The sequence below is a fragment of the Tachysurus vachellii genome, chromosome 1, assembly GCF_030014155.1.
Source record: "Tachysurus vachellii isolate PV-2020 chromosome 1, HZAU_Pvac_v1, whole genome shotgun sequence".
NCBI classification, from domain to species: Eukaryota; Metazoa; Chordata; class Actinopteri; order Siluriformes; family Bagridae; genus Tachysurus; species Tachysurus vachellii.
The window spans coordinates 11,810,018-11,834,984 of NC_083460.1; the positions used below are offsets into that span (position 1 = coordinate 11,810,018).

At 39.1% G+C, this 24,967-nt stretch overlaps 1 protein-coding gene across 1 annotated transcript in view; it reads left to right on the plus strand.

The window, feature by feature from the left end:
* Positions 1–24,121, plus strand: part of myo10 (myosin X) — a 69,062-nt gene extending 44,941 nt beyond the window's left edge. The window contains exons 20-41 of the mRNA XM_060872344.1: positions 2,822–2,946; positions 4,540–4,654; positions 4,778–4,884; positions 5,114–5,338; positions 6,030–6,069; positions 8,006–8,902; positions 9,421–9,541; positions 9,637–9,880; positions 10,817–10,912; positions 11,594–11,687; positions 11,946–12,001; positions 12,433–12,575; positions 13,588–13,779; positions 14,198–14,355; positions 16,343–16,466; positions 16,557–16,857; positions 16,936–17,143; positions 17,241–17,377; positions 18,538–18,658; positions 18,887–19,327; positions 19,992–20,183; positions 23,165–24,121. Coding sequence (XP_060728327.1) covers positions 2,822–2,946; positions 4,540–4,654; positions 4,778–4,884; positions 5,114–5,338; positions 6,030–6,069; positions 8,006–8,902; positions 9,421–9,541; positions 9,637–9,880; positions 10,817–10,912; positions 11,594–11,687; positions 11,946–12,001; positions 12,433–12,575; positions 13,588–13,779; positions 14,198–14,355; positions 16,343–16,466; positions 16,557–16,857; positions 16,936–17,143; positions 17,241–17,377; positions 18,538–18,658; positions 18,887–19,327; positions 19,992–20,183; positions 23,165–23,275 — 4,248 coding nt within the window. The 3' untranslated portion in view covers positions 23,276–24,121. The remainder of the gene's footprint in view (positions 1–2,821; positions 2,947–4,539; positions 4,655–4,777; positions 4,885–5,113; positions 5,339–6,029; positions 6,070–8,005; positions 8,903–9,420; positions 9,542–9,636; positions 9,881–10,816; positions 10,913–11,593; positions 11,688–11,945; positions 12,002–12,432; positions 12,576–13,587; positions 13,780–14,197; positions 14,356–16,342; positions 16,467–16,556; positions 16,858–16,935; positions 17,144–17,240; positions 17,378–18,537; positions 18,659–18,886; positions 19,328–19,991; positions 20,184–23,164) is intronic.
* The last annotated feature ends 846 nt before the right edge of the window (positions 24,122–24,967 follow it).

Consider the following 24,967-nt stretch of genomic DNA (forward strand, 5'->3'; position numbering starts at 1 on the left):
CACGCCCGCACACACACACACATGCACACACAAATGCATGCATACACACTCGCGCACACAGATATGCATGCGCACACACACACATGCATGCACATACACATGCACACAGGTTATTAGGTTCTTTTGGAGGAATTTAGAGGATGTTTCTATAGTGACTGGAATGAATCAGTCTGATTTAGGAAGAGATGTCTAGTTTCTTTTAAACTTAAAAATTCTGTTCTAAGCAGTCATGTATAAACTATTTATATTTATTCATACATTCAGCTATTAGGTTCTTTTTGCTTTAAACAGTACTCCGGTTTCTTCCCTAGTCCAAAGACATACATTGTAGGCTGCATGGCATCCCTAAATTGTCTGTAGTGTGTGAATGTGTGTGTGTGGCTTGTGTCCTGAGATGTGTTGTTGCCCTGTCCAGATTGTCCTCCCACCTTGTGCCCCGAGTCCCCGGGGATAGACTGCAGGTTCTTCGCAACCCTGTCTAGGATAAGCAGTTCAGGGACAGATGGATGGACATATTGAAATTTACTTTTACATTATTTACTTTTACATTATTTATTACATGCCCAGAGCAAATAATTATTAATTTAATTAATAAGAGCTTAATTAGTATTATTTTCACTTGTTTCTTAATTGGGTCGGGGTTTTGTGTGTGTGAGTGTTTGTCAGAAAGAGAGAGAGACAGTGACATGCACATGTTTTTGAATGTAAACAGCCAAGCCCAAATTAGCCCAGATTTTACCCACAATCCTCTGCCTGACACCCTCCCAACAACACACACAAATTAGCCCAGCATGGATCTCAGCGCCATGGCAACCAGCAGCGGCTGAAAGAGATCAGAGCTGTGTATTGTGTGAACTGTGTGTGTGTGTGTGTGTGTGTGTGTGTAAGAGAATGAGTGGGGCAGAACAGTGGTCAGTTAATAACTGGCTCACACTTGCTTCCAGGCTGAGACACAGGGCTGCAGGATGAGAGGAGATATTCTACATCATGGTATGAGTTTATACATCACTCAGGCATGTGTTTGGAGATGATTAAGAAAGTGATATCTGTGGAATCATCATGCAGGCATTTTTAATCAGTGATATGGGACTGAAATGTCCGTTTCTGAAGATTACCTTTGTCTGTAGTTTAACTGCCTTTTAGTTTGAGATGTTTACCTGAAGCGTTTTTAATTGTTTTTATTGTTTGCTGAGAAACCTTACTGTATTGGTATCTGCTCGATGTAGTAACAGAAAGCACACCTGAATGTCCTGAGTGTTATTAGTCTAATGCCTAAGGTTAATATTTGTCATATTAGAGCAGCAAGTGCAGTCAAAGTGCTTTAATTACAAATGGAAAAATGGAAAAATGAATCACTTTAAAGATTTTATTAGTAACTTTATTTCTGTGGATGTGAGAAAGTGATCTGGACTGCTGTGGATAGAGAACCACTTGAAGACCATGGCGCCAGCTTTGGATGGTTTTGCACTCAGGTCTTTAACTCTGAACATTTGACAGCTTCTGCAGGAAGGAATTAATGTTCGAACTATAATGAAGTATAAGATATGAGACTGATTTATAAGTTGCTCAGCTCTACTTGACTTATTCTTATAATCATTATCTTATTTATTTACACTCTCTGTTGTCACCCAGATGAGGATGAAGTTCTCTTTTAAGTCTGGTTCCTCTCTAGGTTCCTCTCTAGCTTCCTCATAATCAGGGAGATTTTTTTGCTCAATGTTGCCTCATGTTTGCTCATTAGGGATGAATATCAATTTCGATTAAACTTTGTCAATTTTTTCTGTATTTTTATATTTTTGTACATCTGTCTTGAGATAATGTCCACTGTTAAAAGAGCTATACAAATAAACTTGAATCGAATTGAATTGAATTAAATCTGCATCACATGCTGTATTGAATGCTAAAGAGATGTCTCTGTGGTTGGGGTGTGTGCTTGCTTAAATCTTTCTATTTGCCATTAGACTTCAGAATAACCTCCACCTCCCCCACCTCACTGACATCCACCCCCATCTACACACTGACACACACACACATACACACACAAACACATGTAGAAACCCAGGGATAGACAAGCAGTGTGACGCTTGTTGCATGTATCGGTATGTTAATGACGTTGGTAGTGTGTTGCGTGTAAGAGACTGTGTTTGTGTGTGTGTTACGTTTGTGTATTCTGTACTGAATCTCATCAGTGTGAGCTGCTATCGTCTCTCACAGAGCTTCATTCATCACTGATCTGTCCATCTCAGTGGCTTTCTTCAGTCTCTGCACTTCCTCCTTCCATCTGCAGAGATTGACATTTAGCCAGGGCAAGATTAGCAGCGTACAGAGCAACCCATTTCCAACCTCATGCCCACATAGGTCAAAGGTCACCGGAGATGGGGTGGTGCGGTTCATTCAGAAATGAATCAACACTGTTTTTTACTTTTGTACTGGTTCTTGGACTGAAAGGGGAACTTTCATGAGTCTTTACAGTTTTGTATTGGAGTGTTTGTGGATGGCGCGAGCAGACATTCTGCCTTGATAATTAAACACTTAAAGTGAAGTGAATGTGTCCACTGAGGGAAGAAAGAAAAAAAGGACACAAGAAAACTAAAGGACTGTATCATGTGTTACTGTGGAAAGATCTAAGTCACTCTGTTTCTCTCTCTCGCTCTCGCTCTCTCTCTCTCTCTCTCTCTCTCTCTCTCTCTCGCTCTCTCAAAAACAATTTTTTTCCAAAAATAACAGCAAAACTCTAAATTTTTATATTAACATATCAGCACTTTTTTTGAACATTTGTTTTAAAACCGATGGATTAAAAACTGCTTCTTTCTTTTTCCAGATGCCAGATCAGTTTGATCATTCTGTGGTGCTGAACCAGTTGTGTTATTCTGGCATGTTAGAAACAGTAAGAATCCGGCGTGCTGGCTTTCCTGTACGGAGAACCTTTCAGGATTTCTGCAGCAGGTTTGTCCCATTTTCTCTTAATGAATGAATGTCCAGATGTTTATATTAGCTTATACACTTCTGTTTCTTCAAGTCTGTGCTCAGGATGCTGTAAACATGTCCGTGTAGGTTTACTTCAGGTTCTGCAGTTTGCTCCCATCTACATAAATCATAATGCTAAGTGAATTGGTCGTAATAACGTAATCGTTGTAAGTGGTCGTAATTACTCCTCGGTGTGAAATAGCATGTGTTTGGTAGCCTGGAAGAAACTGGTGTCCCACCCTGGATGTATTCTGGCTTTACATCTACTGTTCCCTGGACAGGATACAGAACTACAGCCAACAGTTGAAGATAAAGCACTTTCTTAATGAATGAACTTCACATTGAATTGTCACTACATGCTCTGTTGCTATTAAGTATATTTTGTTAGCTCTCTTTATTCATCCCATCAGTAGAGAGCACCACTAACCAGAAAAGGACCAGATGGCCATATACTGTACATACACTTAGACCTGTTTTACACAAACTAACATGCTACTATGACACCAGAGCATTGGTCAGCTGGCGCTTCGGTCCATTGTGCTACATTCACAGCGACAAACCGACTGGACAAACCGACATTTTCCACGACTTCTAGCAAAATGAATGATGAAAGCAGTTACTGGGGACTAGATGTGGGCATGTCCAGTGACGTGACAAGCTGAGAAAAGTTGAACTTTATGCAAATATTGAGCAGCTTGCTGTAGTGACTACCAACAGGAGTAAAAACATTGTTACGTCTACATTTATTGTATTTGGCACGTGCCCTTATCTACAGTGCCCTACAAAAGTGTCTATAAATGAACGAATACATTAGTTCACCAAGTGACTAATATACCGTAGTATAGAAAAGTAGAGCGCACTGATCTGTGTTAAAGAGCACACCCTGCTTCATAGTTTATGATATGATGCACATCTATATGGCTGAATTTTATATCCGAAAGGCAAATCTCCCTCCAGAAGGTTTCATTTTAGCCACAAAAAAACTGATTTAGAATTCTAGTTGCCTCACGTTAACTTTATTACTATGGCAACCAGTAGTAGGAACATTTACTGACATTTATCGCCATGATAGAATCTCTGTGTGTGTGTGTGTATGAAGCTTTTGAGGGGAGATGGTATACAAATTGAGTCAATGTGGTACAGATATAAAAAAATTTGGATTATATTCTTTAGTATTTTTCAATTACACTAGCTGCATGTTGAGCTTTGGTTTATGGGTTTTAACTAGACAGACTCATTAATATTCAGTTTATTTAAATGTATAAATACTCAATATGCTCATTTAATTGTAGTTTAAAGAATTCTTCACTCATTTGGCTTATTTGTTTTTGGGTCTTTAATCCCGGAGAAAGTGATTTGTAGGAGTTCTGTAGTCAGTTGATAGTGATTTAAATGGACTATTATTTGCTTTAGTATAAATACTAGTTCTTGTTTTAGTTTTAATATTTGATAAAGAAAGCACTTTGACTGACAGCTGCTTTATGAACAAACATTAGAATTACCTGAAAGCTTCTGATAAAGTAAAAACTGTAGGTTATGAAGTGTTTTTTTTTTTATTTTTTATTTTCTCAGGTACTATGTGTTAATGAGAGGTGTGGCCAGATGTGGTGACCCCAAGGAGGCTTGTCTCCAGCTGCTCCGGCTCTACGACAGCAGCAGTGCAGAATGGCAGCTGGGAAAGACCAGGGTGAGAAACACACTTTCATTACACCTATGTTGTGTTTCCAGTGTTGGAAATATTCCCTTTATTCATTCTCATAGACTTTTGTTCCTCATGTGTGTGTTTGTGATTGGTTGTTTGCGCTGGTAGGTTTTCCTGAAGGAGAGTCTGGAACTACGTTTGGAAAAGAAGCGAGAGGAGGAAGTGCTTCGGGCTGCGGCCATTATTCAGGCCTATCTGCTGGGTTACAGAGCAAGGTAAACACTTCCATTTGCATAAACACACAGATTAAAGGTGAAAAGTGGCTCCACTTGACATTTTACAGGAGCAGGTCACTACAGAGCCACACAAACGTTATACTGATGTATTAAACCATTCCGATGAAACATTTCTCACCTTTAAATTTTTCCTTTAAATTGTCACCTGTCAGTAGCCGACTTCATAAGCATGGTGCATAGATGTACGTTTTCTCATTGCGGCCTGTAGGAGGCAGTACAAGCAGCTGCTGCAGAGTGTGCTTGTGATCCAGAAGAACTGGAGGGCTCTTTTCTGGCGCAGACGCTTCTTGATGCTACGTTGGGCCTCTGTCACGCTCCAGAAAAGAGTTAGAGGTCAAAGGGCACGACAGCTCTACACACAGCTGCTCGAGGAGAGGAAACAGAGGATGGAGGAAGAGCGGAGACAAAGAGAAGAGGAGGAGGAGCGAGAGAGGTGGGCAGGACAATGTGGAGGAGCTGCAATAAAAACTCACCAATACATTACTATGGAGATGTCAAGAATTGTCTTGCAAACTTACAGGAGACCTGGTTGGGAAACTTAGCACGTAATCCACTCAGTCCACTGACCTGTAGTCATAGAAGACTTCCTGTGTCCAGGTTCACGATGATAGGTTTTTATTAATCCAGGGAATTAAAATGAGATTTAAGGTTAGAGTCAAGATACAAAAAAGGAGTCAGGCGATCAACAAACAACGTAAACAAGGCTAGCAAGAGCAAGACGATTAAACCGGAAACAACCTCAAAACCAGACGGGCGAGAAACAATAAAAGGCTTGTGATAACGACTGGTGAAAGACGTGCTTATATACTGTAAATGTGGCTGAAGTTGAGTCCAGGTGCATGCAGTCAGTAATCAGCTAAACGTGAACATGATATGCTACGTCCTAATTCGTCCACTATCCGTCCTAGATAGCATATACAGTTAGACTTACTGTGTCCCAAATCGTGATATGTTGAAGTGAGTATCCCAAAGGTCATCTATTTCCAGGAGAATTTCAAAGTGTGAATGTGAAAACAGGTTTCAGTTCTGTCCCAGTCTCAGTCGCAGCCTCACTGTGCTTTTTTAATTTAACTCCAGTTTGGGTTTGATATCGATGTTTTGATGCAACCTGTTCTTTTATTTAGAGAGAGACAGAGACTGGAGATGGAGCAGAAGGCTCGAGAGGTGAGTGAGTGTTTCTCATGTTATAAAATGAATCCAATAAAGGTTCATGAAACATGAAAATAGCAACTACTACTTTTAACTTCAGATAAGTAAGAAAGTATAATATCATTAATAATAGTAATTATTATTATTATAATTGAAGTTAAAACTTGCAAAAAAATAATAATAATAACATTTTCACCTGTTTTTACTGTGTAAAAAAATATTTTACTCTTGGCTTTTAAGGCAAAACATGGGATGGCACCTGAATATATACAAGATATGCTCACACTGTACAAACCATCTACTGGCCCACTCTGGTTTCTTTGTTTTAAAACAGGAGGCCAAACTGCATTTAGTTTTTATGCCCTAAAAGTTTGGATCGCACTTCTACAGAATATCTCCCTCAGTTTCAGCTTTTACACCATGATTAAATGCCTTTTTATTGAGTCTCGTATTCCCGGGGCCAGGGTTTAGAGAGTTTATGGTATTATGTTGAATCTCTGTCTTATCTTGTGTTATTGAACTTTTATTCAGCTTTTTTTATTCACAAACCTTTTCTTTCTGTAACACACTTTGTGTTTGTCTGTAACGTGTATGAAAAGAAAGGAATACAATTAAATATATTAAATAACCTGTTTTACTTTTGAAACCAAATCAGTCAAAATAAATATAATAAGCATTACAAAAGACTTTCTTTAGGCTGTGGCTATTTAACTTTAATTATGTAGAGTGGTGAGTGAGGAATAGCTTGCAATAGTTTTTAACTTCATGCTACTTTATGCTTGAGAATAGTTTTGTGTGTGCACCGAACCTTACACGTGTTTTAATGACCACACTCTTTATCAGTGTGCTCATGTCAACAAAGTTTAACACATTCAGTTAAAGATATTGATTAAATTGCGTGGCCAAAGCTTTAAGAACCAAGAAAAATATGTCACAGTTGTGATCTCTGCCTGCTGTGACAGGCCACTTTTATGGCTTGGCAAGTTACCATGGTAACATACATGGGCGTAAATTTCATTTAACAGTAGGGGGGACAATAAATATAAAATTTCTCATGAGCAATTTTTGAAGGGGACACAAATAATACAGTCAATAATACAGTCAATGGTAATTCAAAGTGTTTTACATAAAGAAAGTAAAACTATAGTAAAAAAAAAAAATCACAACAATAAAAACAAGGAATTAAAAAAAGGTTTGAAATTTTATTTAAAATTTTAAATAAATTTTTAAACACGGCTTTGGCGTGTTAGTTGCAGTGCACTATGCAACAAGCTATTGTAAACAAGCTAACGTTAACTAGATAAGTCATATTTTAATTGCTAATATAGCAGATTCATGGAAAATTACATAATTATATCAGCATAATCAGCATTTAATAATTATATCAGGTAATCAGCATTTTTGCTGCAACTAATTTATGAATGAGTCTGCAACAACTACATTAAAGAGAATCGCTTTATTTAAAGTGAATAAAATCCCCTACTTAATGGAGCTCAACATTAACTGAGCCGCAGCCACACACCTGACTCGTGTGTGCAGAGTAGGTGAGATGAACTGGGAAAGCAGGCAGTGGGTCAAACCACTGCGAAGAAGGGGAGGGGGAACTCAACTGTTTCTAAATGCATTTTTTGCATTTGTTTTTTTCTACTTACACAATTATTTAGGTATACATACATATATTTTTCACAATAAAGAGTGCGATATTTTTTAAATAATTTTTTTTATTAAAAAATTTACGCCCATGGTAACATAGCGTTATATTTGTGTAAGAAAAGAGTTGGAAATTTGAGTCATTTTTTTCTTGCCTTATTTCTTGACAGCTATAACTGTCTCAATAATATTTATGTCTTGTGTGAATGTTTGAACAAGAATGGCCTTTAAACGGTATGGTTACACTTCACTCTGTGAGTGGAGCAGACTGGGTAATGTACATTTTGTCACATATTCACAGGCAGAAGAGGCACTGAGAATAGAGGAGGCTTTGCGAATTGAGAGAGAGAGGGAGATTCTCCGAAATGCTCCGGACTCAGCATGTGCTCTGGCTGAGATCAAACACTCAGAGCAGACATTCGAGGATGAGGTTTTTGAGGAAGAAGCCCGTCCCAATGAGGCTTCTCAGGTGGAGGAAATTCTGCGTCTAGAGCGTGAGATCGAGGGCCTGCGGAGGCTGAAAGAGACACGGGAGCAGACTCTAACTGCACATTCTCTGGCACGTCTCCAGCACATGCGTGATCAGGAGTTACTCAGGCTAGAGGAAGAGGCCTGCAAGGCAGCACAGCAGTTCCTCTCTTCGCTCAACTTCCACGAGATTGATGAGTGTGTACGCAACATCGAGAGCACCTTAGTGTTGCCGGATTGCTCTGAGGAAAGCAAACAAGAGAGTAGGAGGCGTGGGGATGAGGAGGAGGTGGATGAAGGATTAGGAGTAGATGAGGAAGGCTTTAAAGATTCACCGAACCCCAGTGAGCACGGTCACTCAGACGGCCAGCGCACCAGCGGGATCCGCACCAGCGACGACTCATCTGAGGAGGACCCATACGCCAATGACCGCGTAGCTCCACCCTCAGCCCCACCCACAAATGTGCCATCAACCTATCACGGACTAGCCTGTATCAGAGACACAGCCTACTGTGGGGCACAGCAAGAAGAGGACTTGATTCCACCAGATGAAGACTCGGATTACGATGCTGATGAGTATGATGAAGGCGGCATTGTCCTGCCTCCCAGCATGTCCCTGTCTGTTCTCCAGACTGGCAGCTGGTCACGTGACCATCGCAGCTCCATGGCGACAAGCACCAGTGCTAGCTCAGGGGCGTACAGGTTCAGCTCTGAAGGAGCGCAATCCTCAGTAAGTCTGACACATAAATACACTCATGTATACACAAGTATTTTTACATACACACACAATAAAGCTTGTTATTATGAGAATGTGTATGGAGCTTGTGCACTGCTGATTAATTAACTTGGTTTGTTTATATTTTGACCTATTAGGCTTGTCAGAAAATATTGCATGTAGGTTCAAACAATGCTAAGAAAATAAGTAATTAGTCCAGTCTAGGATTTAAAAAAAAAAACTTTTTGTGATTGTTGCAGCTAAAAAATTTGCATGTAACTTGTATAATGATTGTATAATTTTTAATGATTATTTTTCCTACTTGAATTGGTGAAAGTGCAAGCACAGGATTCTTTTGACCTCATATAGTTAGCTAGTTTTTCCTCTAACTATATACTTTTATCTCTCATATCATTAGAGTTACTGAATTATTCAAAATAAAGATCTGTGAATGATGGGATTTAAGCTGAATAACTGACTAATAAGCAGTCTTTAACACACAACGTACACTTCTCTTTCTCTTTTTTCTTCAGTTCGATGACAGCGAGGATGACTTTGACAGGTTCGAAACGGATGACGAGTCGTCTTATCGTAGAGATTCGGTCTACAGTTGTGTCACTCTACCTTACTTTCACAGCTTCCTCTATATCAAAGGTAAAAAAAAAAAAAGTCACCTTTATTCCCTCCTTATTTCTTCTCTTTTCACTGCTGTGGTGCTGAACATGTTTGTGAACGTGTTTGTGCTGCAGGTGGGCTGCTGAACTCATGGAAGCGCCGCTGGTGTGTGTTGAAAGACGAGACTTTCCTGTGGTTTCGGAGCAGACAGGAGGCCCTGAAGCAGGGATGGCTGCTTAAAAAGGGTGGAGGCTTGTCCACTCTCTCCCGCCGCAACTGGAAACGCCGCTGGTTTGTCCTACGCCAGAGTAAACTCATCTACTATGACAACGATGCTGAGGAGAGGATGAAGGGCATGCTGGACATGCATGAAGCGAGGTAAAGGCACTCGGAGGGCACTACAGAGTGAATAAGGCTATGGTTTACTTTACAGAGTCTGTGTCACACTGCGAAGGTGACTGCAAGACAGAAGAAGGATTAAGGCACACTGTCAGAGTTCAAGAGCAGGATAGAGCAAAGAAGTGTTTAGAGCATAAGGCAAGGGCACTATAATGTGAGTAGGGTGAAAATCAAGGGTATACTATAAGGAAGCTGAATGGTAAGTACCAAAGATTTAAAGAAATAAAACATAAATGCACAACAGAATAGCTTAGTGCTTATTGCAGATGCAGTACTGAGTAAGAAAGGCTCTTGGACACACTCCGGGTGTAGTGCAGGATAAATCAGGCAACACGGGAGACGCTCGGCGGTTTAGATGAAATGTTTTCACACAATGAACCTCAGTTTCTTACACTTAACAATGATGTGCAACAAACATAGCAAATTTTTGTTCCCTTAGCAATAAAAAACCTAACACACTGTTCTGTGTGACAGTAGAGAGGCTGAGACAGATGCAGCTACAGTTCAGGCAGTTTTAATGACACACATCCAAATCTACAGGCATACTCAGGGTCACTGACAACAGGCTGTCACCAAACTGTAGAAACCAGGCAAAGACACTAAATTAGTCATTTGTTTTAATACATTATCAAATTTGTCACTTAAGTTGACATCAAATTGTCACTTTCGTATCATACAAACCTGGCGTTCATTCTGCGCCAACTTAAGACGAAATACTTGACTGCCTCACACATCAGATCATCTGTGCAACACTGTTCTTATCCAGCTGCTTAATAAATAGGATTAGATATCCTGTTGTGTTTGTGTGTCACCAGTCCAGCATAGTGGAACACACAAACTGTAAGCACAGCATCCCCAGTGTCATGATTATGCTGCTAAAGTGCTTTATGCTGCCTCTTTTCTTTTGCTGGTTAGAGAGGTCATTGATAACACAGGGAAGGAGAACGGAATAGATATTGTGATGCCAGAGAGAACATACCATCTTATAGCAGATAACGCAGAGGATGCCAGGTAAGAGAGTGTGTGAAAACGCACATCCATTTGTCTGTGTGTGTGTGCGCATGCGTACGTGCGTGTGTGTGTGTGTGTGTGTTTGTGTGTGTGTGTTATTAGCCTCTGACAGATTGAATAGAGTCTTCATCAAAACCTATTAATGTTTACTTGATTCTCATGACATTTGCAATAACAATGCTTTCTGTGAACTGATATTTTCTGACTTATAAAGCTTAGGCATTAATAAACAGTCTAATTGTTCTGCACATAAATAATAAATATAAATATATAAATAAGTCCCTGGCTGCAAAATGTTGCCTTTTATAAGTATTCGCCCCTTGAATTCTTTGTAGTGTTTACAATCTGTGATGAAAATTAATTTAATTGAGATTAAACCTCATGAATCGGCAAAAAGTCGCCAATAACATTGAAGTAGGAGAAAAATCGAATTAGTATATTTAGTTTGCAAAACTATTTATGAATAAAAGCATAAAAGTTTTGAGTGCATTAAAACTTTTCACCCCCATCGATGTGAAACCCATAAATTAGTTCAGTAGACACGTTCAAAGACTTTGACGTATGTAAAGTGTCACATGAGCTCAGTGTTCATCCAAACTCAGTGTTTGTTAGGGAACATACCTAAACCAGCAAAATCATAAAGACAAAGCAGCTTATAATGTTTCTCCTCATGCTCCATAGCCACTGGTTTAGTGTGTTGAGTCAGGTGCACACCTCCACCGAACAGGAGATCAGAGAGATGCATGACGAGCAGGCCAACCCTCAGAACGCTGTGGTGAGTACGGAAACTTTCTCGAATGTGATACACACATACAGTATAGCACACAGATTTAGACAAGCAGTGTACCTGCACACACACACACACACGCACGGCTCACATGTAACAGGATTCAGCATATTTGAAGGACTGATAATATTACATTGGATCAGAACAGTCACAGTGCTGATGTCAAGCTGTCAGAGGGACACAGTCACTTCTGATTGGTCTCTGTGTTTCTGTATCAGTGACGCAATCTGATTTCTCTCTTTCTAGGGCACATTAGATGTCGGCATGATTGACTCTGTGTGTGCTTCAGACAATCCAGAGAGGTACACACACACACACACACACACACACACACCAAGACACACATTTTTAGATTTATGTGCTATTTCAATTGTGTAATAGCTAAATCATGCTAATAGACTTAACAGACCATCTAATAGCTAACAGATCTACACCTAGCGCTCAGTAAACAAAATAAAAAATCCACTATGCCACACAGACATGATACATTTTGTTGAAGACCAGGAATGTAAAGTTTTGTTTTGTTTTTCTGTTATATAGCTCACTTTACTGTATAATGTTTTACATTGTGTTGTTACAATAGAGGTTTAGAGGACTACATTCTGTTTATACACTTTTATTTATTCTTTCTGTTACTGTATCTCCATCTCTCCCCTTCCTGTTCCTCTGCATAATGCACTACTTCATCTCCTTTTCTCTTACTCTGTTCTCTGTCTCCTTTTTCCATCTCCAGGCCAAACTCGTTTGTGATCATCACGGCTCACCGTGTCCTGCATTGTAATGCTGAGACGCCGGAGGAGATGCACCACTGGATCGCCCTGCTACAGCGCTCTAAGGGAGACACACGGGTCCAGGGCCAAGAATTCATTATTAGAGGTGAGACGTTACATCAGCAGATCATACACCTTAACTTAAGTTTTTTATGCTTACAGTTTGCTGGCATTGTGCGAGGACGAGTAGAGTCTGGAGTCTGGACATTTGGATTTATGGCATTTACAGAGAAGTCTTTACATTAATACTGGTTCACTCAGACATGGACTAAGGAAACCATTGATCTAAAAACTCTGACTGGAAATACAGCAGGGAAAGTATAGAGACAACTGTTTTTTGTTTTTTTTTTAGTTTTTAAGGGCTTATTAAAGTACTTTAGGAGGTGGTAGATTTTTAGGTGTTATATGATATAGTGATTCAGCTGTTCAGACATCATGGGGAAGTTCATTCCACCACCTTAATACCAGAACAGAGAAGAGTCCTGAGGTGATGTGGGATGTGCGAGCAGTCGAGCTGTGCTAGAGGATGGGTGGGAGCGAGGTGTCACTGTGTGTGAGGTGAGATGAGATGAGTGCACAGTAGACACGGTTCTCTTGCCTGTTTAGCGTCTCGTTCTGCTCTGTTTGCTTACTCAAACTAATACAGATCATTTTTGCCATAAAAAAGACTGTTATCTAGCACCACTGATATGTAACAACATATAACTATAAATGATGCCATGATTCTGAACCATTTAATGCCATTCAAGCTGGAGTTAAAGATTCTAAAAACATCCTTTTATTAGCATAAATTCAGCCAAGCTACCTGTGGTGAGTGTATTGTATATATATTGCTGTGCAAAGTTTTACAGTCAGAGTTCAAGTGAATATTTGAGATCATGTGCTGAACTCTGGGTGCCTGACATTCTGAGCAGGAAAAAGAGGGAAGGTTTTTCCTGTACAGAGATTCTGAGTTAGACATTTTAGCTGTATTTAGCTTGTACTTTAGCATAATCCTCTCAGTGGGAAGACAGGAACCTGCTGTTTAACCATGAAATCGGGATGAATAATTCCACAACAGATGGTTAAATCATTTTTTTTGTCTCTCTCTTGTCTTTCCTTCTGTCCCTTGCTCTCAGGCTGGTTACATAAGGAGATGAAGGGCAGCAGCCGTACTAACCTGAGACTAAAGAAACGCTGGTTCCTGCTGACACATAACTCACTGGACTATTATAAGAGTTCAGAGAGGAACGCACTCAAACTGGGCTCTCTGCTGCTAAACAGCCTGTGTTCTGTACTGCCATCTGATGAGAGAGTGTACAAAGAGACTGGTTAGTACACACACACACACTCACTCACACAGAAACACACATATAAACACACACACGCATGCGCGCACACACACACTCACAAACAAACACTTACAAACACACACAAATACACCTACAAACACACAGTCACAAACACACAAATACACTCACACATCAAAAGCAATTGAACAAAATTTGTTGATAATAATAATAATAATAATAATAATAATTATTATTATTATTATTATTATTATTATTATTATTATTATTATTATTACAGGGACAGGAACCTAATAATATAATAATAATAATTATTATTATTATTATTATTATTATTATTATTATTAACAATAATAATAATAATAATAATTTATTATTTTTATTATTATTATTATTATTTAGGTTAGGTTTTTTAATTAATGTGTTTGTGTGTGTGTAGGTTACTGGGGTGTGACGGTGTTTGGCCGTAAACATTCGTATCGGCTCTACAGTAAGCTACAGAGTGAAGTGTGCCGCTGGGCCAACGCTGTGCAAAATGTCATCGATAACAAACCACCCATGGACACACACACACAGCAACTCATCCAGGACATTAAGGTAACACTAAAGAACTAAACAATAATAATGAAAAACACCTGCATTTAGACAAACAATAAGAGTATGATCTCAGTGTCAGAAACACCATGCAGCGTTACAGACATGACGAACACAAGGAGATTCAGGTTGTATTTCTTACACATACACAATCATACACACAACAACATGCAGTGAAATGCTGTTTTTTGAATGTTCATATTATAAAAATAGTCCAATGGAATTCATTCATTCATTCATTCATCTTCTACCGCTTATCCGAACTACCTCGGGTCACGGGGAGCCTGTGCCTATCTCAGGCGTCATCGGGCATCAAGGCAGGATACACCCTGGACGGAGTGCCAACCCATCGCAGGGCACACACACACTCTCATTCACTCACGCAATCACACACTAGGGACAATTTTTCCAGAGATGCCAATCAACCTACCATGCATGTCTTTGGACCGGGGGAGGAAACCGGAGTACCCGGAGGAAACCCCCGAGGCACGAGGCCCCTGATTATTAAAAAATAATCAAATGTATGGAACAGGTGATAAATAAATAGACAAAATGTAAACACAGCATATGAATACAGCACTATGACTGATTTGTGGCACGGGGAGAACATACAAACTCCACACACACAAGGTGGAGGCGGGAATTGAACCCCGACCCTGGAGGTGTGAGGCGAACGTGCTAACCACTAAGCCACCGTGCCCCCTCAAATGGAATTAAAAATAGAATTCAAATATCACTTTAAAAAATAATCAAATGTATGGAACAGGTGATAAATAAATAGACAAAATGTAAACACAGCATATGAATACAGCACTATGACTGATCATATAAATATAGTAGCCTGGCTACACACCTCTACTTGACCATATAGAGCTGTAGAAAGGACATGATTTATAATCTCTGGTGTCATATAGATGAGGATGAGGTTAGTCTTGTTCCTCTCGTCTCAGGGAGTTTTTTTGCCCACTGCAGGCTTGCTCATTAGGGATAAATATAAAATGTAATTAAACTTTGTGGTTTTATTCAGAATTTTTAATATTTCTATATAGTTTGAGATAATGTCCACCGTTAAAAGAGCTACACAAATAAACTTGAATCGAACTGAATTGATGGGGGCACGGTGGCTTAGTGGTTAGCACGTTCACCACACACCTCCAGGGTTGGGGGTTCAATTCCCGCCTCCGCCTTGTGTGTGTGGAGTTTGCATGTTCTCCCCGTGCCTCGGGGGTTTCCTCCGGGTACTCCGGTTTCCTCCCCCGGTCCAAAGACATGCATGGTAGGTTGATTGGCATCTCTGGAAAAATTGTCAGTAGTGTGTGAGTGCGTGAGTGAATGAGAGTGTGTGTGTGTGCCCTGCGATGGGTTGGCACTCGGTATAGGGGGTATCCTGCCTTGATGCCCGATGACACCTGACACAGGCTCCCCGTGACCCGAGGTAGTTCGGATAAGCGGTAGAGAATGAATGAATGAGTTTCAGTGCAAATGAAAGTAGAACAAATGTTCAGAAAGACATTACATTTTAATTCACAGCATTTCCTCTAAAAATGTCAATTCATTGTAATTTGGAATCAATTTTTTGTCATTTAAAATTTGTTTTTCTTTGTGTTTGGAAAACCTGTATAATGAAATGAGTGCATTCTTCATTCATCTTTATTCATACCAATATAAAAAAGAGCTTTCAGCCGTTAGTCAGGGTTCATTAATGACTATAGACCTGAATGTTAAAAAACACAACATACAGAAATTAAATGATGTCTGACGTCTTTAAGCATTTATTTGAAAATAAATCTAATTATAAATAAATTATAATGAGAGAAATTTGAAAGTTTGAATACTGTAAACACACCTTTTGCTAAACCAATGATTTCCAGAAAAACGGCACAACTTAGGAAAAAAATGTAGTTTTTAAACCACAAGATAGAATTATTAAGTGTTTCTTCACCTAAACATCCTGGCAATAAAATAATAAATAATTGTGTGCACTGTTCAGGAGAATTGTCTAAACTCAGAGGTAGTGGATCAGATTTACAAGAGGAACCCAATACTACGCTACACACACCATCCTCTACACACACCGTTACTTCCTCTGCCATATGGAGACGTCCACCGCAGCTGTGAGTAGCTCACACTTCACGTCCAAATATCCCAGTCATCTAAAGGCATCCACCAGGCTAATCATTGTTGTGTCTTGTTGTTTTAACTAGCTGAAAGTGGGCAGAGCTACAGCACATTGCAGGCTGAGGCTCTGAAGCTCTTCTGCACACTTCAGCAGATTGAGAATGTGGCTGATCCCGTCACCATTATCCAATGCCTTCTGCAGTCCGGTCATGACCTCCGACCCCTGCGAGATGAACTCTATTGTCAGCTTATTAAGCAAACTACCCGGCCCCCTGCCCCAGGTGGCCCCGCCCACATCAGTGGCTGGAGACTGATAGCCTGCGTATGCTGCACATTCAGCCCTGTTTCCAGGAGCATCCTGAAATACCTCAAATTCCACATCAAAAGGTCAGTGTGTGTGTGTCTGTGTGTACGTGTCACAACTCTTGGAGTCAGTGTTGTTTAATCATTGACTGTAATATTTAGGACACGTGAGTTATTCCCCGGCACGGAGATGGAGCAGTATGCTGCATTTTCCCAGGAGGCACTGAGGCACGTGCGTGGACGGGAATGTGTGCCATCACATGAGGAACTCAGGGCCATTCTCAGCAGACAGGAAATGACAACAACTGTATACTGCCATGGAGGTGGATCCTGCAAAATTGGCATCAATTCACACACCACAGCAGGCGAGGTAGTCACTAGATACATGAACTTTTACAGCTTAGACATGTACAGTGACTTTGGGGTCAGTGATATGTTTCTGAGTATGTGTGTGCGTGTGTTTCTAGGTGGTTGATAAGCTGTTAAAGGGCCTGGCTATGGAGGATAGCAGGAATATGTTTGCTCTATTTGAACACAATGGCAGCACAGACAAAGCCATTGAGAGCCGCACTATTGTGGCCGACATCCTTGCCAAGTTTGAGAAGTGAGTTTTATTTCATTTCACCCTTTAAAAAATGCTTCAGTCTTCCAAGTGGAGCAACAGAAAAGATCTCAAATCCTGACGGGATTGGTCATGATATGGTTGGGAAGAATAGATTGAATCTTTCATCTGTTTCACATATGGAAAATGGCAGATATCAGTTTCATGATATAGCATGAGCAGCAGTTTTAAAACATGAGGTGTCTTCACGTATCCCAGCAGGAACACACGCTAGATTTCACTCATGTTGGGTGTTAGAGAAAAGCATAACAAACAGAAATTGGATGTAAATTAACATTAAAAAATTTGCAGCCGATAAAAAAATCCAAGATCTTTTTTAATTGTCAGTAGATGCAATTTAACTTGGACTGAACCCATTCATATTAAGTGGTGCGAGATACATGTAGGTCATACACAGTGTGAATAGAACATAAATAAAATGCAGCATGAAGAAGAGGCATGCAGGGAGACGAAGGTAGAGGATTCAGTAAATACAACAATCACAAAACAACTCAGGCTCCAAAGACGCAACCAGACAATTACAATTTGGTAAAAAAAAATTATTTAAAAATGTCAGAGCAGGAGTTCATGCAAAAGAAACCTGATATGAATGAAGATCAGTCACATCATTTAAATAATGGGCTGTGATTTCCATGACTACATAAAAATAAACACACTGACTTTGCTTTACTTCTACCTGGAGGTCCCTAGAACCAGGTCTTACAAATAAGTCAAACTTTATTTATAGAACACATTTAACACAACTGAAGTTGATCTTAACAATAAGAAATCTTGTATATAAATATAATAACCCCCAAAACAACAGTACGTAAAAAGCTAAAAAATAGAAAGTAAACAGCAAAACACAACCTCACTAAGATTTACAGCATGAACGAGGAATAGATAAAAAGACGCTGTGTACATGAGCTTAGCGACCCAGGGGCCATATACTGCTAAAGGAAATCACAGATATTGTCATGAGCCATTTTGGGCAGTGACTTATACTGTACAAACAGACAACCTTAATATATATTTACATTTTATTTTACATTTAAATTATGAAGATCTGTTTGGAAGGGTGTTTTCCTATTGTATGTTATTGTCATTTCCAACCTGTTTGAAAAGACACTCAACTCTGTGTCTTTGTGTTTGATTGCCCACAGACTGGCAGGTGGAGAAGACGATCAGTGCGGAGGATGGAGGTTTTACTTCAAGCTGTACTGCTTTACAGACACAGAAAACATTGCTATGGACAGCGTGGAGTTTGCTTTCATGTTTGAACAGGTTGGATTTTACACTACATAAGCACCTGACACTGAGATCAAGACCATGTGTATATGTATAACATATACATGTATATACAGTATATTCACAGTCTCTTTACAACTCATCCCAGTGGAAGTGAATATTAATAATAATTTCACATTTTTGTTATTGATTTTCATACCCTTTAATGTCTTAATCATCTAATGACTGTGAATCATATCATTTTATTTTCTTTCTGCTTGTCAGGCTCATGAGGCAGTGATCAGTGGGCAGTACCCTGCTCCTGAGGAAACTCTACAGTTTCTGGCAGCTCTCCGGCTGCAGCATCTGTTTGGAGACTACACTGCCCAGAATGCATTGCCAGACCTGGAGCAGGTGTTTCCTGTGGCACGTCTGCGTGCTCGTATTCAGCGTTTCACCTCCAGCAGCAGCGGCACAGAGAAGAAGCGGGGCAGTTTCCTGGAAGGCACGCTTCGGCGGAGCTTCCGGGGATCACTTGGGCGGAAACAGGGAGAAAATTCTGCTGCTCTGGAGGCGTGGTTTCAGGATGAGAAGGCGGAGCTAAGGAGCTGTTTGGTGGAGAAGTGGAGAAAGCTGCAGGGAATGAGCAGGGATAATGCCATGATCAAATACATGAATCTGGTCAGGGAGTGGCAGGGATATGGCTCCACACTGTTCAACGTAGAGGTGAGTGAAGACACAGACCTGGTAAGAAAACCTCCATCCGGAACTTATTTCATCAACATCTTGGTCTGTCCACCTCCTCATTTTATCACTTTCCTTAGACAGAAGTTACAAAGCTTCACCTTTCATGCTAGCATCACCAACGACAGTGTGCTTATACTGTACATCTCACTAGCGAGCCAAGATTCTGCTCTACCTGTTCTGTTCAGCATAATTGTGTTTTATAGATTCTTTAATCCATGGAAGTCCATTGTTTGTTGTCTCCACTACACTGGATTTCTCATTAATATAACAAACGTTGCTTAAAAACCTGCAAGCGAAAGTAAGCTCTTTCTCTATGTAGAAGCTAAGAGCGTAATGTGATCATTGTCCATTATTGTTTAAGAAATTTTTCTCATAGTACTTTTTTTTAAATGACATTGTTACAGTGTCAGCATGTGATGGCAGAGTGATCAAGCAATATAAAATAAACAAGTAATAAACTTCTTGGAATAATGAAAACCGCTTTAATACAAATATATGTAATCTGATTAAGTGTGGAGTTTAGCTTTATACTTAATCACTGTGTTTTTACATTTAATAAACATCGCATATATATACACAACATTTTGTCATATTTCCTCTCTCTCTCTCTCTCTCTCTCTCTCTCTCTCTCTCTCTCTCTCAGTGTGTGGATGGTGTCTATCCTACAGAGCTGTGGCTGGGAGTGAGTCGTAAGGGAGTGTGCGTGTATAAACAGGGAGAGGCTTGGCCACTGGAGGTTTTCTCCTATGAGGCCATTCTGTCATTTGGTGCCCCACAGTCCAACATTTACAAGATCAGTGTGGAGGGCAGAGACTTGTTCTTCCAAACTAGCCAGGTAATGCAAGCCTTTCCTCACATAAGCCATGTGAAAGAAGCAGGTTAGTGAACTGCTTTTTACCAAGGAGCATCTACCACTACATCTAGCTAATAACAGTTAGCTAGTAACAACTCTAATAGCAGTTAGCTAGTAACAGCTCTAATAACAGTTAGCTAGTAACAGCTCTAATAACAGTTAGCTAGTAACAGCTCTAATAACAGTTAGCTAGTAACAGCTCTAATAACAGTTAGCTAGTAACAGCTCTAATAACAGTTAGCTAGTAACAGCTCTAATAACAGTTAGCTAGTAACAGTGCTATTAACAGTTAGCTAGTAACAGCTCTAATAACAGTTAGCTAGTAACAGCTCTAATAACAGTTAGCTAGTAACAACTCTAATAACAGTTAGCTAGTAACAGCTCTAATAACAGTTAGCTAGTAACAGCTCTAATAACAGTTAGCTAGTAACAGCTCTAATAACAGTTAGCTAGTAACAGCTCTAATAACAGTTAGCTAGTAACAGCTCTAATAACAGTTAGCTAGTAACAGTGCTATTAACAGTTAGCTAGTAACAGCTCTAATAACAGTTAGCTAGTAACAGCTCTAATAACAGTTATCTAGTAACAGCTCTAATAACAGTTAGCTAGTAACAGCTCTAATAACAGTTAGCTAGTAACAGTGCTATTAACAGTTAGCTAATAACAGCTCTAATAACAGTTAGCTAGTAACTGCTCTAATAACAGTTATCTAGTAACAGCTCTAATAACAGTTAGCTAGTAACAGCTCTAATAACAGTTAGCTAGTAACAGTGCTATTAACAGTTAGCTAATAACAGCTCTAATAACAGTTAGCTAGTAACTGCTCTAATAACCGTTAGCTAATAACAGCTCTAATAACAGTTAGCTAGTAACAGCTCTAATAACGGTTAGCTAGTAACAGCTCTAATAACAGTTAGCTAGTAATGCTCTAATAACCGTTAGCTAGTAATTGCTCTAATAACCGTTAGCTAGTAACAGCTCTAATAACAGTTAGCTAGTAACAGCTATAATAACAATTAGCTAGTAACAGCTCTAATAACAGTTAGCTAGTAACAGCTCTAATAACAGTTAGCTAGTAACAGCTCTAATAACAGTTAGCTAGTAACAGCTCTAATAACAGTTAGCTAGTAACAGTGCTATTAACAGTTAGCTAGTAACAGCTCTAATAACAGTTAGCTAGTAACAGCTCTAATAACAGTTAGCTAGTAACAGCTCTAATAACAGTTAGCTAGTAACAGCTGTAATAACAGTTAGCTAGTAACAACTCTAATAACAGTTAGCTAGTAACAGCTCTAATAACAGTTAGCTAGTAACAGCTCTAATAACAGTTAGCTAGTAACAGCTCTAATAACAGTTAGCTAGTAACAGCTCTAATAACAGTTAGCTAGTAACAGCTCTAATAACAGTTAGCTAGTAACAGCTCTAATAACAGTTAGCTAGTAACAGCTCCAATAACAGTTAGCTAGTAACAGTGCTATTAACAGTTAGCTAGTAACAGCTCTAATAACAGTTAGCTAGTAACAGCTCTAATAACAGTTATCTAGTAACAGCTCTAATAACAGTTAGCTAGTAACAGCTCTAATAACAGTTAGCTAGTAACAGTGCTATTAACAGTTAGCTAATAACAGCTCTAATAACAGTTAGCTAGTAACTGCTCTAATAACAGTTAGCTAATAACAGCTCTAATAACAGTTAGCTAGTAACAGCTCTAATAACAGTTAGCTAGTAACAGCTCTAATAACAGTTAGCTAGTAACTGCTCTAATAACAGTTAGCTAGTAACTGCTCTAATAACGGTTAGCTAGTAACAGCTCTAATAACAGTTAGCTAGTAATGCTCTAATAACCGTTAGCTAGTAATTGCTCTAATAACCGTTAGCTAGTAACTGCTCTAATAACAGTTAGCTAGTAACAGCTCTAATAACAGTTAGCTAGTAACAGCTCTAATAACAGTTATCTAGTAACAGCTCTAATAACAGTTAGCTAGTAACAGCTCTAATAACAGTTAGCTAGTAACAGTGCTATTAACAGTTAGCTAATAACAGCTCTAATAACAGTTAGCTAGTAACTGCTCTAATAACAGTTAGCTAATAACAGCTCTAATAACAGTTAGCTAGTAACAGCTCTAATAACAGTTAGCTAGTAACAGCTCTAATAACAGTTAGCTAGTAACTGCTCTAATAACAGTTAGCTAGTAACTGCTCTAATAACGGTTAGCTAGTAACAGCTCTAATAACAGTTAGCTAGTAATGCTCTAATAACCGTTAGCTAGTAATTGCTCTAATAACCGTTAGCTAGTAACTGCTCTAATAACAGTTAGCTAGTAACAGCTCTAATAACAGTTAGCTAGTAACAGCTATAATAACAATTAGCTAGTAACAGCTCTAATAACAGTTAGCTAGTAACAGCTCTAATAACAGTTAGCTAGTAACAGCTTTAATAACAGTTAGCTAGTAACAGCTCTAATAACAGTTAGCTAGTAATTGCTCTAATAACAGTTAGCTAGTAACAGCTCTAATAACAGTTAGCTAGTAACAGCTCTAATAACAGTTAGCTAGTAACAGCTCTAATAACAGTTAGCTAGTAACTGCTCTAATAACAGTTAGCTAGTAACAGCTCTAATAACAGTTAGCTAGTAACAGCTCTAATAACAGTTAGCTAGTAACAGCTCTAATAACAGTTAGCTAGTAACAGCTCTAATAACAGTTAGCTAGTAACAGCTCTAATAACAGTTAGCTAGTAACAGCTCTAATAACAGTTAGCTAGTAACAGCTCTAATAACAGTTAGCTAGTAACAGCTCTAATAACAGTTAGCTAGTAACAGCTCTAATAACAGTTAGCTAGTAACAGCTCTAATAACAGTTAGCTAGTAACAGCTCTAATCTAGAAATCACTCTTATTTGTAACTGAGTGCTTAATATCTGATTGTCTAATTGTGAATGTTTTTGTGTGTATTTGTGTTTAGGTGATGGACATTGCAAAACTGATGAAAGCCTACATCAGCATGATTGTACAGAAGCGTTTCAGCACATGTCCATCAATCAGTAGCCACGGCACACAGTGCAGCAAATGGTGAAGACTGACCTCCGATGACCTTTCAAACACACACAATGCTGTGTGTAACTGCATGACAACGCATAGCTACGTTGTCGATTATACTTCTTAAAGCATTCCCAGGTTAAAGCCGAACCGTCCAAGCCTTAATCAGAAACTCAGAAGAAGAAGCAGCGAGCGAGGTGATCTGATGAGTGCTGAGTAAATCCTGCAACATGACATTCACCTGAAAAGTGCCTAAAACCACTCTGCAGGATACATGGCTTTTAAAATATAAAAAAATTCCTGACACCCACTGCAATATGCAACTTTTTCAGTAATCAGTGCTATTTTAATATTTGAAGTGGTTCTGTAGCAAATTTTTACCAAAAGTGTTGTACAGTAGAGACGCTGTGTGAGTGTTTAAGGTTTCATCCAGCAGCGTTTCACTGGAGCTCTGCAGGCAGACTCTCCAGCCAAAGAGACTGTGCCTTCTTGCAAGTGCATGCACACACACACACACACACACACACACACACACACACACACACACACCTTGTATGTACAGTACAGTCACACTCAGCGAACACATGCCACATATCTTCAGTGCCGCTCTTAAACATGTATGATTTAATGTGCAATGATTTGTCTTATACAGAAAAAAAGTTGTATATTTTTTCGATCTTTGTGTTTCAATCTTTTTACGAAAGCCTCATGTCAGGAGGCTGCCTCTATTTTTGTTTTATATAATGTTTATTCAAAAGTACTTTTTCCATGTCCTGTGTTTTTTTTATTTCCAGGATCATAAGAAACACCAGCAATATGCAGTTTTTGACATTCCTGTCTAATAACTGTGGCAGATTATTAATAAAAGCTCTAATAAACCAAAGGATCTGTGATGCTTGGCACACAAACATTACAAAACACACCCAATTCCTGTCTAATGCTCTGTACCACTGCTTCTGAATATGGGTTGGAATTGATGGACTCATAAAGAGTTCTCTTTAAATTAACCAAACTCAGTTCAGTTAAAGTGAACAAACAGACAGGACCCAGCTACATGTGATCTCAGGGATTCAGATATTCACAATGTAAATGGATTTAAAAAGGAGACTGATTTGATTTTTTTTTAACTCCTATTTAACTGTGATGTGGCTTCAGACTCATTACTGTTCACATAACTCCTCACATTCCTTGTTTTTTTTGTTTTTGTTCATGTAAATTCTTTACTTTTACACAACAGTATCCTTCTTCATTTTTAGCAAATACAGAAGAAAAACTTTGATATTCTTATGTGTTGAGCTTAATTGATAGTTTAACGCCGTCCTGAATTCTCCTGATACCACACAACCCCATGACCAGACATTGTTCAGAATAATGAAGTCCCCAAATCACCATCACATTATTCAGTATGAACCAGTAATGTTTTCTAATACCTTTATATTTTAATATATTTCGAGACATCATTGAGACTGATGTGACTGGTTTTTACTTATATTTAGTAACGGCATGTTTGAACGTTAGATATTAACTCATGGCACAAAAAGCATGTTGTTTACAGATATAAATACAGATAGTGTCACAAGCTTACACCCCTAGTGCAGAATAATAGATTTCATCAGTAAATTCATCAGATTCTTCCATCCAGCTGCTCTCTCCACCACTTATCACACTCATTCACAAAATTCACAATGTACTTTTGGCTCAGGAGCAAACTAGGAGCCCTAGAGACAGG